Source organism: Anas platyrhynchos, chromosome 26, assembly GCF_047663525.1.
Source record: "Anas platyrhynchos isolate ZD024472 breed Pekin duck chromosome 26, IASCAAS_PekinDuck_T2T, whole genome shotgun sequence".
In the NCBI taxonomy this organism is placed as follows: domain Eukaryota; kingdom Metazoa; phylum Chordata; class Aves; order Anseriformes; family Anatidae; genus Anas; species Anas platyrhynchos.
The window spans coordinates 6,038,153-6,054,740 of record NC_092612.1 but is presented as its reverse complement, the minus strand read 5'-3'; the positions used below and the strand labels follow the sequence as shown (position 1 = coordinate 6,054,740).

The 16,588-nt window shown below is 38.6% G+C and overlaps 1 protein-coding gene across 1 annotated transcript; it reads left to right on the top strand.

Annotated features, from left to right (window-relative positions):
- The first annotated feature begins 446 nt into the window (after positions 1 to 446).
- LOC113842089 (RANBP2-like and GRIP domain-containing protein 8) lies at positions 447 to 16,479 on the top strand. Its single transcript, XM_072027871.1, has 7 exons — positions 447 to 710; positions 2,690 to 2,757; positions 3,266 to 3,377; positions 4,355 to 4,507; positions 5,391 to 5,448; positions 6,605 to 6,678; positions 16,336 to 16,479. Exons 1-7 carry the CDS (start codon positions 636 to 638, stop codon positions 16,477 to 16,479), a joined length of 684 nt encoding a protein of 227 aa, XP_071883972.1. The 5' UTR covers positions 447 to 635.
- Positions 16,480 to 16,588: the final 109 nt, after the last annotated feature.

The window sequence follows — 16,588 nt, the reverse complement described above, 5'->3', positions numbered from 1 at the left end:
AAAGGCGGGAGGAGTTGTGGAGATGTGGGTAGTGCTTAGGTCCAGCAGGAAACTTGTGCATGTCAGTGGGACGCTAGAGACTGAGGAGGGGATGAATTTTTAACGCAGCCTGTCCACAGAGATATCACACCATTTGGGGACAGCCCAGTGGCCTCCATTTGAGCAAAGTGCCTGGAACTTGCAGAAAAGCGAGAGGGGCACACCTCCAGCAAGCCGCGGGGCAACCGCCTTACGGCTTACAAAATTAAATCAATCAATCCAAAAGAATAAGTTACAGCTCGTGTCTCAAACTCTGCAGCCTGCGCGTCTTCAGGGCTGCTCCCAGCTACTTTCTGAGGGACCCTTTGCAAACTCAGTTCCTAAAGCCCTGTCAGGGAGCCCCAGCGGCCGCCCCGCGCATGCGTCACAGCCTCGCCCCTCCCCTCCCCGCACTGTGGCAACGGCTCCTGCGCATTCAGCGGGGGTGTGCGCAGTGTGCGCAGTGTGCGTAGCGCGCTGCGTGCGCGGCGTTCCTAGGGCGCGGCCTGTGCCCCGCCTGGAGCTGTTTGTTTGTGCCGCTGCGGCGGCGCGGCGCGGCACGGGAGCGGAGCGGAGCGGAGCGGAGCCCGGCCGGGCTCGGCGCTGCTGCGGTCGCCATGTTGAGGCGCAGCAAGGCCGAGGTGGAGCGCTGTGTCGCCTCCGTGCAGGCCTCTGCGGCTTCTCGGAGAGAGGTGAGCGAGGCCTCGCCGCTTCCCTTGGCCGGCGGGGGGGGAGGCGGAGGGGGTCCCGATGGGGTCCCGGTGGGGTCCCGGTGGGGTCCCGGGTGGGGTGGGGGGCTAGGGGGGTGGCCGGCGTCGTGAGGGGAGGGTTGGGGCTGCCCCTGCCCCTGCCCCTGCCCCTGCCCCTGCCCCGCGGCGCCTCACGGACAGGAGGGGTTTTATAGCAGGGCTTTCCTCGGGGCCGGAGCGAGGGAGAGGTACTTTCCTTCACAAACGAAGCACCGCGCCGCCTTCAAGTTTCAGTGTCCTTTCCGTGCGGCGCCGTGGAGGTTTCTGGCCGGCCGCTCGCTGAAGCGACAGCGCCGAGCGAGGGGGGCTGGGGGCGCACAGCTCCGCTCCCTGTCAGCCAGCGGGCCCGGGGGTGACAAACGCCACCCGTGCCCATTTTAGCTGGGAAACGCTCAGCCGCCTGATGCGATTCAGCGGGCCCTAATCCTGAAAGATCCCGGCCTGCCGCTCGGAGTTGCTTTGAAGCGGCGTGAATGTGCCCGAGCTAAGCGTGATCCGGTAGGGACTGCGTGCAGGGGCTGTGCCTTTGGTTGGTGCCTTTCCCAGCAGCAGCAGCAGCAGCAAAGCTGTCCTGTGACTTTGTGGGTTCGACTTGGGCACTGCTTGGGCTAGACAGCGTCAAGTGCATCGCCGCCAGGTGCACAGATACGTTCCCACAGTGTTGATACTCCCCGGTGGCCTCGACACAAAATATTTCCTCTCCTCTTCTTGTGCTCAAGGCCACCGGACGCGTTTAGTTTTGACTTTCGAGCGATGCTTACAGCTGACTGTGTAGCACAGTCCACCGAGGGAATAGTTACTGGTTTCCTTGTTGTGTTGATTTCGGAGGGAAGGGTCTGCCAAGGCTGCAAGCGTTTCTTTTGAGGTTGCTTTTCATCCCTGTCCGCAAGGTGTCAAGCGTGAGTCCGCTCTGGCGTGTCAGTGATACCTGAAAAGATGGACCGAAAACGCGGAGGCCTGTTTTCATTAAAATTCACTTAAAGTTTTACATAGATCACTTGGGGGTGGGGGAGGGGTGGGGAGTAGCAATTTGAGTGTATTTCGAATGCAGACCGTTGATTCATGTTTTGCGTCGTTGGGCCTAACTACCTCCAGTAGTTTGGAGTTCACAGACCTGCTTTTTGATCCGATGTTGGGAGCTCGGATTTTAAATACATATTTAAAAATAGCTTCTACCTTGAAGTTTTTGCTTGTGACTTTGTAGTTCTCTAGCTCTTTCCTTTGACTCATTTCCTCCTGCCCGTGCTTCTCCCATCTTGCCCTCTTGCTTGCTCAGTTTTCTGTTTTGCTTTTTCTCGCTTTCGTTTCCTTGTTTTATTCCTCCTTAAATACCTTTCGTCTTTCATCCCCAGAACAAGTGTGTTCAAGCTATCTCAGACTGATGACATCAGAAATAAATTACTGTATTGATGCATTTTGTATATAAACTGAGAGTAGGTGGGATTTCTTAGGTGGGAAGAAAACATTTTACCTATATTGAAACAGTTGTGAGTGATATGTACTAGACCAGGACTAAGTACCATCTTTTTTGTTTACTCTGTCAGATTTTAGGGGTTCTTTTTGCAACATTGTTACATTGGGGGAAAAAAACAGGCTGTACTTTAAATGTAGCAGACTCTCTTCTACTTCTTCTACACTCTTCAGTAAGAAGTGGTTGTGAAATGTCACAAGTATTAAGGCTTGTTGCTTGCTTCACCAGTAACCTCAATTTCACGTTTGTAGCCTTGGCCAGTTACAGGAAAAACATTGTTTTCCAAATCCCACATCTTTCAAAAACAAAACTTTGGTTATGAGGAGCGGACTGGAGCTGATAACTAGTTATCAAATTCAGTCTCTCAAAAAGTATCAGAAGGGTCTTCCTATGCAATTACTTTGAAAGTGTTGTACATCTAAAATGTGCTTGTTGTGTGTTTTCCATTCAGAAATCGTTGAAAGGATTCCAGTTCGCTAAGCTGTATTTTGAAATAAAGGAATATGAACTTGCTAAAAGGTAATACGCGTTGCTGTATTCTGCTATTCTGTTCTCTAAAGTACTTTAGAAAAGCTAAGTGAATATGAAGTAGACTGGAGAAATCAAGATCGCTATCATGCTGCTTTACAGTAGCAGTAGATGTGGGTATCAAGTGCTGTTTAAATCTTTATAAAACAGCAACTTAGATAATTAGTTACGTGATATTGAAAAACTTGCTGTTTGAAATGGCTTTTATTCCATTGTATTATGAAGCAATTACAGTTACAGTTTCTTTCTCTTTTTTTTTTTTTTTTTTTTTTTTTAATAAATACCAATACTTGGTGGCAAATAAGTAGCGTCTGTACATGTAAAAATAATGTTCTGTACTTTAAGGTCCAGACCAGGTATCTGGAACCAACCATGACTGCATTTCCTGTATCACATGTTAAATTCCTGCCCCGCTTCCGTGGACACTGGGGGGGGGCGGGGGAGGACAGAGGGACTCGTATTATTGAGGAATATTGATCCTTTTTTTCCTGCTCCATAGGTATATATTTACATACCTCAGTGTGCAAAAGAGAGATGCGAGAGCACACAGATTTCTTGGACAAATTTATGAAGCTGAGGACAACATAGAAGAAGCTTTTGGATGTTACAGGGTAAGTACTCCACCGACCTCCGATGTCCTGCTTTAATCCATTGTAAAGGGACTTTTAAAATCATTCTGTTCTGGACTTTTCTTAAATGCATAGAAGAAAACATGTTTGTGGAAAAAGTGTAATATGTATGCTTTCTGTTGCCAAAGGTGTATATGACGTACTGCAGAGGGGATTCTTCATTTGATGTGTTTTGCTTCATCAGTATTTTTTTTTTAAGATGATTCTTTTGTGACCTAGACTGGGTCTTTGTGCTAGCTGCTACTAAATTCTTTCCATATCTTACATTGCCCTTTGGATTAGGGAATTTGACAGCAGTGACAGATTCTTAGCAAGGGCTCAGGTGACAGCAGTAATCTAGTTGCTACTGGAAGACTAGACCTAGGGTGTTTTCTAGTTGTTCGTATTTATTGCTTTTTTGGGGGGTTTTGTTTGGGGGGGTGTGAGATGGGGCAGGGCGAACATAATTGACATTTATTTATATGATTGCCCAATGAAAAATTCACCATCAGAATGCCTTTGTTCAGGTTTTGGGGAGGGAGAGGATGTGCTCAAAAGTTTTGCTGCCAATACATCCCAGCTTGTCGTAGGGTGTGACTTAATTATATATTTCTTCAAAAATGTCTATATGGAGTTAGACTAAAGGTACGTAAGAGTCCAGCTGCCTGCGTATAGCTGGTGGTGGGGGCAGAGTAGCTGGCTTCTGCGTTTTTTCCCTTGGAAATTCTTTCTTTTCTGAATTTTTGCTCTTTTGAGTTGCAGCAGATGTATCTGGGTGCTGTAGACTAGTGATGCATTTAGCAACTGAGGTCTTTCTTAACTCATTCAAAAAGTATTTACTAATAGATCTGTCTAATTTGAATACCTGTGTCTTTTCAATGACTGTTATAATTTTCTTTCCCATTCTGTGTGGATTGCAAGATCAAGTTACCTTTTTTTTCCTGCCTTTTTTTCCGGTGTGCGTGCATGGGGAAAACTAGCGTTCTGTGGAGTTGAACCCAATGCAGAAAGATCTAGTACTGAAGATAGCGGAGTTACTGTGCAATAATGCCGTCACTGATGAAAGAGCAAAATACTGGGTTGAAAAATCTGCTAAGTTGTTTCCTGGAAGCCCTGCTGTTTACAAGTTGAAGGTAAATGCCAATTTCCAACCTCTGTTCTGTGACGTTCAGAAGCTTCTAGCGTCTGACTGGAGGAGCACTTTTCCCGTGTCATCTTCTGTAAAACTTCCTGGCTAAATTATTTTAGAATCTTGAGTATTAAATCTAATGGAATTAATATTCTTTAGATGTAATTCTTCTAGAATTTATTCTATTTTTCTAGATTTCCTATTCTTCTATTTAAAGAAATGTTAATTTCTCTGCCATTTGACACTTCGGTCTAGCTTTCAAGAAAACTGCAACTGCAGGCTTTCGTACACTTGTCAAGGTTTCAGGGTTGACAGTCTTCAAAAATGCAGGAAAATCATGCTAGTAGTCACATCCAAGAAGTTAAGACTAGGTAGGCAGTTCTCTATTTATTGTGTGACTGGCAGGAAGGTATCAGGCCTGAGAACTCAGACTTCCTTGCCCTCTATGCTGCTTGTTTGTTTTCTAAATTTGGATTAAATAGAGCAGAAAGTAAGGAATGCTCTAACTCTCGATGGCTGCGTAAAAGCCTTCAGTCGCACAGTCTGACTTTTGCACAGGTATTAGTTTTGTGTAACACAGCAGCAATGACACTTAGTCTTAAGATGTTTGTTTTAGACAGGCTATTCTGTGGCAGGGTATGCTGCCTTTGAACCAAATGGTTTCACAAGCTGAACATGCCATCCATAAGAGACAAATTCTGATTTTTTTTCCCTATTTTAAATGTTTGAGTGTTTCATTAAGCTTCGTAATAACTGGAAGCTTTTCAGCTTTAATAGTGTAAGTAATGTAGTTTGTGTGGTGGAGGCAAGAGTTGTCTGTTAATGTAGTTGTTGAAAAGGCCCACATGCAAGATGAAATATTAATGCGTTGCCTTCATGTTCAATAGGAGCAGTTGCTGGATTGTAAAGCACCATCGCTAGCGGAACTTCATAAATATGATGTTGGTAAGAGGCGTTACTCTCTGAAACTCAGCATAAACATGACTGTCTGTACCAGAGGTTCTTCTAGAAATACTTCGTATTGCAGTAAGAAGACAGATAGCAACACTGAACAGCTAGTATGGCCCTAATCACTCCAAAAGAGGAGTGAATATGTAAGGAGTTTCAATTTATGCTGTAACATGTTGCTGAGAAGCAGTATTGTTATGCTTGGTTCTTAAGAATCTGTCACATACTTCCCTACTTCTATCCTTTCTGTGTTCTCTAGTCTGTTCTGATCCGTTTTCATTTGCTGCTGCCTGTTTAGCTCTTTGTGTTTGGACATCGGTAAGCGTCAATGGGAAGGCAGGTCTGTCTTCCTATGTGACCTATGAATACAGGCTCCGAATATGTTTCTAACCATCTAAGAATGAATTCAGCTCTGTAATAATGGCAGTGTCGGACTAATACTGGTTTGGAACAATGGGCAGTAATGTTTGTGTTATCGTCATTTGTGCCAAAGATGTACACTTGGGTCTTCAAGACAGAACAAGGGAGGACCAGGAATGACAAAAAGGAATTTGCATTGGGGCTATATGGGTGCTCATGCTCATTGCTAATGTAGTCGGTTAGGTAGGACTAAATATTCGAGCAAGAGGCGTATCTATTAGTATTTTTAGAGTCGAGTGTGAGGCAGCCTTTATCAGAAATGAAAGTGCTCAGGTTCCCTAAATGGTGGACTGGCTTCTCTTTATTCTAAACTAAATTCTTAACAGAGAAACTGTGACTATTGTACATCAACTCTCATTGTATACAACTAAATTCCTCTTAATTTACTCAGTAGCAATTTGTTAAATTGCAGTTCTGAAGTGTTTCACTCAACGGGAAATAGGAGAGGTCCGGGTCTATTCAGCAGTTAATCACTTTCCTGAAGCCATAACAAAAAGGAAACTTTGGCTACCTCATGTTTCAGTCCGTGCATAGATTGATTCAAACAAGTCATGGAACAAAACTTTGAGCATTTCTCCGTAATTCTTTAGGAGATTACTTTTTCATTTCAATATGTCTTGCTTTATGCTGGTCGCTGTAAACGCTTAAAATACACTTTCGCTGGTTTGGATAAGCAGTCTTTATTTATTTAAGACTATATTTTTAATGTAAAGTGTGTTCTTTTTCTCCACAGATAACACCTTACCATCCCATTTAGGTAAAAGTCAGAGTAATAGCGAACTGCAAGTCGCCCGTCAGAATCTCCAGGTAGGAACTGTAATGGCCTCAGACATTTTGTAATGATCAGTAATGTTACAAAGATTCTCACTTTTGACAGAGAATTCAGAAATTACTAACTATATCACTGTCATCATCCACCTCTTCCCCTAAATTAGTTCACTGACTTGGTAATGACATGGGTAGTGGTTAGATCAGATATTTGCTCTGCTGAAGGGAGTTTGAACACAGTGCTATTATTCCAAGAGTTGTGTCTTGTGATGCGGTGTTGGCATGGAGAGAAACACCTGCAAGCACTGCTTTTCCTGACAGCACCTGAAACTATGCTCTTCACTCTGGGCATTCAAGAGCACTTGCCCTCTTGACTTGATCTTCTGTGAAGACCATCCCTTCTGCCTTTACTTTTCTGCTGCTGGTGACTCCCAATAGTTTATCCACCAGCAGGCTTGGGCCACTAACTAAAGAGCTCCCAAACCTGCATTGGTTTTATTCTGTAACAGCTTCTGTGCTTCTGCTAGATTTCCTGCTGGGACTGTCTTTTGCACCATCCAAGATCAAAAGAATTGTGCGTATCTTTTTTCTCACCACTTTCCTAGAGGTGCTTTCCACTAACTGAAGAAACAATACAGCAATCTAGTGTTTAGGGCACTGGACTCTTTTGTCTTACAGATAATAGCATTATCCAAAACTTCTGGAAACAAAATCCTACTTTTAATTGTCTATGCTGTTACTTGAACAGCCATGCAGAGTTGAATTCTGCATTTTGGAAGGCCAAGCAGTCCTGCCGCAAATCCAATTGAATGTAGATGGCCATTAGGATACTTCTAATTAGTCAGCTATTGTGTAACACTATAATTAAAAACAAAACCTAAGCATATCTGCAGAGGAAAGAATTCTAGTTCACTATAAATCGGTAATTTCATGTGTTTCGAAGGCGTTTCAACATTTTTTTTCCTTGGTATAGAGGGAGCGTTCAGCACAGGAGAAATATGCACTGGAACTTGAGAGACGAGAACGTGCTCTAGTTGAGCGAGAAGAATTGCTTCACAGATGTGAAGCAGCTTTCGCTGCAATAAAAGATGCTGATGAAGACGTTTAGGCAGTACTTGGAACTATGAAAAAAGTACAATAACTTACTTAGTGATTCTTATTGCTCCCCATACATTTTAACTTGCTTGTAGTTTTCTTAAGCCATCATATGTTTGCTGGATATAATGCTTATTTCTTTAAAGTGTTTGAAACCCCCAAATGAAAGATTTAGCATAAAAAGTGCCAAACTGTTGTTAGTGAGTTTGGTGTGGTTTCCAGTTCAGAATGGTGCAATGAATTGTGGGATGTGTAGGTACAGATTACTGTTGAAATTTGGGAAAACTAGATTAAAATGAAGCAGTTAACCACTGGGTTAGAGAGGTCAGTAAGACTGGTGCTTCCAGTATTTGCAGGTCTTCGGAACAGACTAGACAAACATTTGGCAGGAATGAAGTGATGCACTTTATTATGATACAGATGGTACCCGATTTGATAATGGAATTGGATGGTTTAGACATCCTGGCACCACCTACAACAGCCCTGTGGTCTGTGAAATTATTGCCAAATCCCTGAAGAACTGTGAAATTATTGTCAAAACCCCAAATATGCAAGCCTTATAAAGCATTGTGTAATGTGGTTTGGAGAAATTGAGAATATTAATTCTTTTTTATTTCCTCTCAAAACCTTTCACTTATAATTCTGCTGTCCCTGACTGTTTTGAAACTTTATGGTCAATTTCAAGCCACCTTGCTCCTGTTCCATCCCAAGCTGGGCAAGCTTTTCCTAGGCTTGGTTAACTCTAAAGGTTTGGCCTTTTCAATGGAAGTAATTGAGCACTCCGTTTGGAGCCTATCTGTAGCATTTTCTTTGTTGATGAGATCATTTCTATATTTACCGCTTAAGTCCTTTTTGCAGCATGATAACAGTCTGAGAGTGAGGCTTAAGAAAATGTAGTGGATGGTTCAATTCCTAGTGCAGAAGACAACACTTCTGAACAAAAAGCTATTTTCACATAGAAGATTCTCACGGTTTCTGAGAAATGGAATGTTACTTTCTGAAAACATTTGTTTTATACTCGGCTTCAAAGCCTCAGTGTTGGTTTTTTTTTCAGAATCTGCTGGAAAATATTTAATTATATTTCAAATTTCCAGTGAAGGGGAAAAAAGACACATTCCTTGGTTTCTTTTTCAAGGCACGCAGGTTTTTGACTGTTACAAGTAATTGTCGCTTCAATTTTCCTTTGTTGCAGTTTCTTTTGTCTGTTTTTGCTTATATTTTAATGGTATGTACTGGTATTAAATTATATTGTGGACTAATAATAACAACAAATATTAAAAGATTACTATCTTGAGTTTCACAATTATTTTTTTCCAATTCGATGAAATGTAGCACGTATTGGATACATTCCTGGACATTGCAGGACAGGTGTTTAAGTACAGGTGAACTAAAGCGTCTTAACTATCAGCAGTGAATAGTTAGAATATTTGAAAGATTCAAAAAAGGGAGAATTGGGCATATTTGTGGTTAAAATGGATGCTAAAAAAAAAAAAAAGAGCTAAGTGTAAACAAAAGCTTTGACATTTGTTTTCATTCACAATTCTTTCCCACACCTGACTTAACTGAGGAATGTACAAGAGGATCAATGAGAAGATCTAGGTATTTTCTGGAAAAAAAAAAAAAGATCCATAGGCTGTACACCATGGCTCCCATTTTCTTTATATTTCTTCTTAATATGTGGTGTGGATGTTGCTTTCTTCACTACTGGTGGTATGTGCAGATTGGACCATGAAGAATTACAAATTTGATCTTTGAAAGTTTGTCCTGTTTTTTAACACTGAAATGGAACTTAGTTGAGAATTATTTCTAAAAAGACTCTCTTGTTAATCACGTTTTAAAATTTGATATTTCTCTAGCAGCATGAGACAAAAATGAGCCAACTGAGAGAAACCTTGAGAAAAATGACTGATGAAAATAACGAACTGAGGTCATCGCTTAACTCTCTGAGGGAAAATAACGAATTGCTAAAAACCCAGGCAAGATTAATTATTTCCTGTTACTAGCTTTACGAGTTACAGTCAAGTAGTCAAGCAGTACAGTCAAGTTTATAAGTAGCTTTGCAAGTTACAGTCAACAATTTTAAATGTTTGAACAAGTTGTTTGCAAAATTGCTGATTTTGTTTCTTTAAGACAAGAATTGTGTGAATGGTTGTAAATACTTTCTGCTTCGTTTTCTAGTACATGAAATTTAGTCTCTCAGAGCTTTTGCAGTATTAAAGACTTTAGAGTTAGTTATTTTTGAAAGTGTTAATTAAAGGAGTATTTTCTCTGTTCTTAAAGGCACGCTGAGACAGTGGTTCACAAGAATACAACGTTAAAGTTTTCTTCTCACTTGACTTAAATCTGACCTAAATGCTGACAAGCAAATTGCTGCCTAAACTCTTTTGACCGTTGCTCCTTCAGTGAATTGCAGTTCTGATGCTCTTGAGTATGATTAAAATCATCTGCTTCCTAGTCTCAGTAAAATCTTTCTTTCTCTTTCTCTTTTGTGCAAACTGAAGTATTCATAGAGGACTTACATGATGATCAGGATGCTTGTTGTATCCATAGAGTATGCTACTTATATTTAAATGGCGGTTATAGTTTGCCCCATATTGTTTTCTCACAGGTCATGCTCAGTAACAGTGTTATTTTCTGAAAACATTGTTTTATACTCAGCTTCAAAGCCTCAGTGTTGTTTTTTTTTTCAGAATCTGCTGGAAAATATTTAATTATATTTCAAATTTCCAGTGAAGGGGAAAAAAGACACATTCCTTGGTTTCTTTTTCAAGGCACGCAGGTTTTTGACTGTTACAAGTAATTGTCGCTTCAATTTTCCTTTGTTGCAGTTTCTTTTGTCTGTTTTTGCTTATATTTTAATGGTATGTACTGGTATTAAATTATATTGTGGACTAATAATAACAACAAATATTAAAAGATTACTATCTTGAGTTTCACAATTACTTTTTTCCAATTCGATGAAATGTAGCACGTATTGGATACATTGCTGGACATTGCAGGACAGGTGCTTAAGTACAGGTGAACTAAAGCGTCTTAACTATCAGCAGTGAATAGTTAGAATATTTGAAAGATTCAAAAAAGGGAGAATTGGGCATATTTGTGGTTAAAATGGATGCTAAAAAAAAAAAAGAGCTAAGTGTAAACAAAAGCTTTGACATTTGTTTTCATTCACAATTCTTTCCCACACCTGACTTAACTGAGGAATGTACAAGAGGATCAATGAGAAGATCTAGGTATTTTCTGGAAAAAAAAAAAAAAAAAAAAGATCCATAGACTGTACACCATGGCTCCCATTTTCTTTATATTTCTTCTTAATATGTGGTGTGGATGTTGCTTTCTTCACTACTGGTGGTATGTGCAGATTGGACCATGAAGAATTACAAATTTGATCTTTGAAAGTTTGTCCTGTTTTTTAACACTGAAATGGAACTTAGTTGAGAATTATTTCTAAAAAGCCTCTCTTGTTAATCACGTTTTAAAATTTGATATTTCTCTAGCAGCATGAGACAAAAATGAGCCAACTGAGAGAAACCTTGAGAAAAATGACTGATGAAAATAAGCAGCATGAGACAAAAATGAGCCAACTGAGAGAAACCTTGAGAAAAATGACTGATGAAAATAACGAACTGAGGTCATCGCTTAACTCTCTGAGGGAAAATAACGAATTGCTAAAAACCCAGGCAAGATTAATTATTTCCTGTTACTAGCTTTACGAGTTACAGTCAAGTAGTCAAGCAGTACAGTCAAGTTTATAAGTAGCTTTGCAAGTTACAGTCAACAATTTTAAATGTTTGAACAAGTTGTTTGCAAAATTGCTGATTTTGTTTCTTTAAGACAAGAATTGTGTGAATGGTTGTAAATACTTTCTGCTTCGTTTTCTAGTACATGAAATTTAGTCTCTCAGAGCTTTTGCAGTATTAAAGACTTCAGAGTTAGTTATTTTTGAAAGTGTTAATTAAAGGAGTATTTTCTCTGTTCTTAAAGGCACGCTGAGACAGTGGTTCACAAGAATACAAAGTTAAAGTTTTCTTCTCACTTGACTTAAATCTGACCTAAATGCTGACAAGCAAATTGCTGCCTAAACTCTTTTGACCGTTGCTCCTTCAGTGAATTGCAGTTCTGATGCTCTTGAGTATGATTAAAATCATCTGCTTCCTAGTCTCAGTAAAATCTTTCTTTCTCTTTCTCTTTTGTGCAAACTGAAGTATTCATAGAGGACTTACATGATGATCAGGATGCTTGTTGTATCCATAGAGTATGCTACTTATATTTAAATGGCGGTTATAGTTTGCCCCATATTGTTTTCTCACAGGTCATGCTCAGTAACAGTGTTATTTTCTGAAAACATTTGTTTTACACTCAGCTTCAAAGCCTCAGTGTTGTTTTTTTTTTCAGAATCTGCTGGAAAATATTTAATTATATTTCAAATTTCCAGTGAAGGGGAAAAAAGACACATTCCTTGGTTTCTTTTTCAAGGCACGCAGGTTTTTGACTGTTACAAGTAATTGTCGCTTCAATTTTCCTTTGTTGCAGTTTCTTTTGTCTGTTTTTGCTTATATTTTAATGGTATGTACTGGTATTAAATTATATTATGGACTAATAATAACAACAAATATTAAAAGATTACTATCTTGAGTTTCACAATTAATTTTTTCCAATTCGATGAAATGTAGCACGTATTGGATACATTGCTGGACATTGCAGGACAGGTGTTTAAGTACAGGTGAACTAAAGCGTCTTAACTATCAGCAGTGAATAGTTAGAATATTTGAAAGATTCAAAAAAGGGAGAATTGGGCATATTTGTGGTTAAAATGGATGCTAAAAAAAAAAAAAGAGCTAAGTGTAAACAAAAGCTTTGACATTTGTTTTCATTCACAATTCTTTCCCACACCTGACTTAACTGAGGAATGTACAAGAGGATCAATGAGAAGATCTAGGTATTTTCTGGAAAAAAAAAAAAAAAAGATCCATAGGCTGTACACCATGGCTCCCATTTTCTTTATATTTCTTCTTAATATGTGGTGTGGATGTTGCTTTCTTCACTACTGGTGGTATGTGCAGATTGGACCATGAAGAATTACAAATTTGATCTTTGAAAGTTTGTCCTGTTTTTTAACACTGAAATGGAACTTAGTTGAGAATTATTTCTAAAAAGACTCTCTTGTTAATCACGTTTTAAAATTTGATATTTCTCTAGCAGCATGAGACAAAAATGAGCCAACTGAGAGAAACCTTGAGAAAAATGACTGATGAAAATAAGCAGCATGAGACAAAAATGAGCCAACTGAGAGAAACCTTGAGAAAAATGACTGATGAAAATAACGAACTGAGGTCATCGCTTAACTCTCTGAGGGAAAATAACGAATTGCTAAAAACCCAGGCAAGATTAATTATTTCCTGTTACTAGCTTTACGAGTTACAGTCAAGTAGTCAAGCAGTACAGTCAAGTTTATAAGTAGCTTTGCAAGTTACAGTCAACAATTTTAAATGTTTGAACAAGTTGTTTGCAAAATTGCTGATTTTGTTTCTTTAAGACAAGAATTGTGTGAATGGTTGTAAATACTTTCTGCTTCGTTTTCTAGTACATGAAATTTAGTCTCTCAGAGCTTTTGCAGTATTAAAGACTTCAGAGTTAGTTATTTTTGAAAGTGTTAATTAAAGGAGTATTTTCTCTGTTCTTAAAGGCACGCTGAGACAGTGGTTCACAAGAATACAAAGTTAAAGTTTTCTTCTCACTTGACTTAAATCTGACCTAAATGCTGACAAGCAAATTGCTGCCTAAACTCTTTTGACCGTTGCTCCTTCAGTGAATTGCAGTTCTGATGCTCTTGAGTATGATTAAAATCATCTGCTTCCTAGTCTCAGTAAAATCTTTCTTTCTCTTTCTCTTTTGTGCAAACTGAAGTATTCATAGAGGACTTACATGATGATCAGGATGCTTGTTGTATCCATAGAGTATGCTACTTATATCTAAATGGCGGTTATAGTTTGCCCCATATTGTTTTCTCACAGGTCATGCTCAGTAACAGTGTTATTTTCTGAAAACATTTGTTTTACACTCAGCTTCAAAGCCTCAGTGTTGTTTTTTTTTTCAGAATCTGCTGGAAAATATTTAATTATATTTCAAATTTCCAGTGAAGGGGAAAAAAGACACATTCCTTGGTTTCTTTTTCAAGGCACGCAGGTTTTTGACTGTTACAAGTAATTGTCGCTTCAATTTTCCTTTGTTGCAGTTTCTTTTGTCTGTTTTTGCTTATATTTTAATGGTATGTACTGGTATTAAATTATATTATGGACTAATAATAACAACAAATATTAAAAGATTACTATCTTGAGTTTCACAATTAATTTTTTCCAATTCGATGAAATGTAGCACGTATTGGATACATTGCTGGACATTGCAGGACAGGTGTTTAAGTACAGGTGAACTAAAGCGTCTTAACTATCAGCAGTGAATAGTTAGAATATTTGAAAGATTCAAAAAAGGGAGAATTGGGCATATTTGTGGTTAAAATGGATGCTAAAAAAAAAAAAGAGCTAAGTGTAAACAAAAGCTTTGACATTTGTTTTCATTCACAATTCTTTCCCACACCTGACTTAACTGAGGAATGTACAAGAGGATCAATGAGAAGATCTAGGTATTTTCTGGAAAAAAAAAAAAAAAAAGATCCATAGGCTGTACACCATGGCTCCCATTTTCTTTATATTTCTTCTTAATATGTGGTGTGGATGTTGCTTTCTTCACTACTGGTGGTATGTGCAGATTGGACCATGAAGAATTACAAATTTGATCTTTGAAAGTTTGTCCTGTTTTTTAACACTGAAATGGAACTTAGTTGAGAATTATTTCTAAAAAGACTCTCTTGTTAATCACGTTTTAAAATTTGATATTTCTCTAGCAGCATGAGACAAAAATGAGCCAACTGAGAGAAACCTTGAGAAAAATGACTGATGAAAATAAGCAGCATGAGACAAAAATGAGCCAACTGAGAGAAACCTTGAGAAAAATGACTGATGAAAATAACGAACTGAGGTCATCGCTTAACTCTCTGAGGGAAAATAACGAATTGCTAAAAACCCAGGCAAGATTAATTATTTCCTGTTACTAGCTTTACGAGTTACAGTCAAGTAGTCAAGCAGTACAGTCAAGTTTATAAGTAGCTTTGCAAGTTACAGTCAACAATTTTAAATGTTTGAACAAGTTGTTTGCAAAATTGCTGATTTTGTTTCTTTAAGACAAGAATTGTGTGAATGGTTGTAAATACTTTCTGCTTCGTTTTCTAGTACATGAAATTTAGTCTCTCAGAGCTTTTGCAGTATTAAAGACTTTCGAGTTAGTTATTTTTGAAAGTGTTAATTAAAGGAGTATTTTCTCTGTTCTTAAAGGCACGCTGAGACAGTGGTTCACAAGAATACAAAGTTAAAGTTTTCTTCTCACTTGACTTAAATCTGACCTAAGTGCTGACAAGCAAATTGCTGCCTAAACTCTTTTGACCGTTGCTCCTTCAGTGAATTGCAGTTCTGATGCTCTTGAGTATGATTAAAATCATCTGCTTCCTAGTCTCAGTAAAATCTTTCTTTCTCTTTCTCTTTTGTGCAAACTGAAGTATTCATAGAGGACTTACATGATGATCAGGATGCTTGTTGTATCCATAGAGTATGCTACTTATATCTAAATGGCGGTTATAGTTTGCCCCATATTGTTTTCTCACAGGTTATGCTCAGTAACAGTGTTATTTTCTGAAAACATTTTTTTTATACTCAGCTTCAAAGCCTCAGTGTTGTTTTTTTTTTCAGAATCTGCTGGAAAATATTTAATTATATTTCAAATTTCCAGTGAAGGGGAAAAAAGACATATTCCTTGGTTTCTTTTTCAAGGCACGCAGGTTTTTGACTGTTACAAGTAATTGTCGCTTCAATTTTCCTTTGTTGCAGTTTCTTTTGTCTGTTTTTGCTTATATTTTAATGGTATGTACTGGTATTAAATTATATTGTGGACTAATAATAACAACAAATATTAAAAGATTACTATCTTGAGTTTCACAATTATTTTTTTCCAATTCAATGAAATGTAGCACGTATTGGATACATTGCTGGACACTGCAGGACAGGTGTTTAAGTACAGGTGAACTAAAGCATCTTAACTATCAGCAGTGAATAGTTAGAATATTTGAAAGATTCAAAAAAGGGAGAATTGGGCATATTTGTGGTTAAAATGGATGCTAAAAAAAAAAAAGAGCTAAGTGTAAACAAAAGCTTTGACATTTGTTTTCATTCACAATTCTTTCCCACACCTGACTTAACTGAGGAATGTACAAGAGGATCAATGAGAAGATCTAGGTATTTTCTGGAAAAAAAAAAAAAAGATCCATAGGCTGTACACCATGGCTCCCATTTTCTTTATTTCTTCTTAATATGTGGTGTGGATGTTGCTTTCTTCACTACTGGTGGTATGTGCAGATTGGACCATGAAGAATTACAAATTTGATCTTTGAAAGTTTGTCCTGTTTTTTAACACTGAAATGGAACTTAGTTGGGAATTATTTCTAAAAAGACTCTCTTGTTAATCACGTTTTAAAATTTGATATTTCTCTAGCAGCATGGGACAAAAAGGAGCCAACTGAGACAACCCTTTAGAAAAATGACTGATGAAAATAATGAACTGAGGTCATCGCTTAACTCTCTGAGGGAAAATAACGAATTGCTAAAAACCCAGGCAAGATTAATTATTTCCTGTTACTAGCTTTACGAGTTACAGTCAAGTAGTCAAGCAGTACAGTCAAGTTTATAAGTAGCTTTGCAAGTTACAGTCAACAATTTTAAATGTTTGAACAAGTTGTTTGCAAAATTGC

Coding starts and splice junctions, on each gene's coding strand:
- LOC113842089 (XM_072027871.1), top strand. CDS start 636: ATGTTGAGGCGCAGCAAGGCCGAGGTGGAGCGCTGTGTCGCCTCCGTG. Junction 2,758..3,265: donor GAATATGAACTTGCTAAAAG/GTAATACGCGTT, acceptor CCTGCTCCATAG/GTATATATTTACATACCTCA. Junction 6,679..16,335: donor TCGCCCGTCAGAATCTCCAG/GTAGGAACTGTA, acceptor TTTCTCTAGCAG/CATGGGACAAAAAGGAGCCA.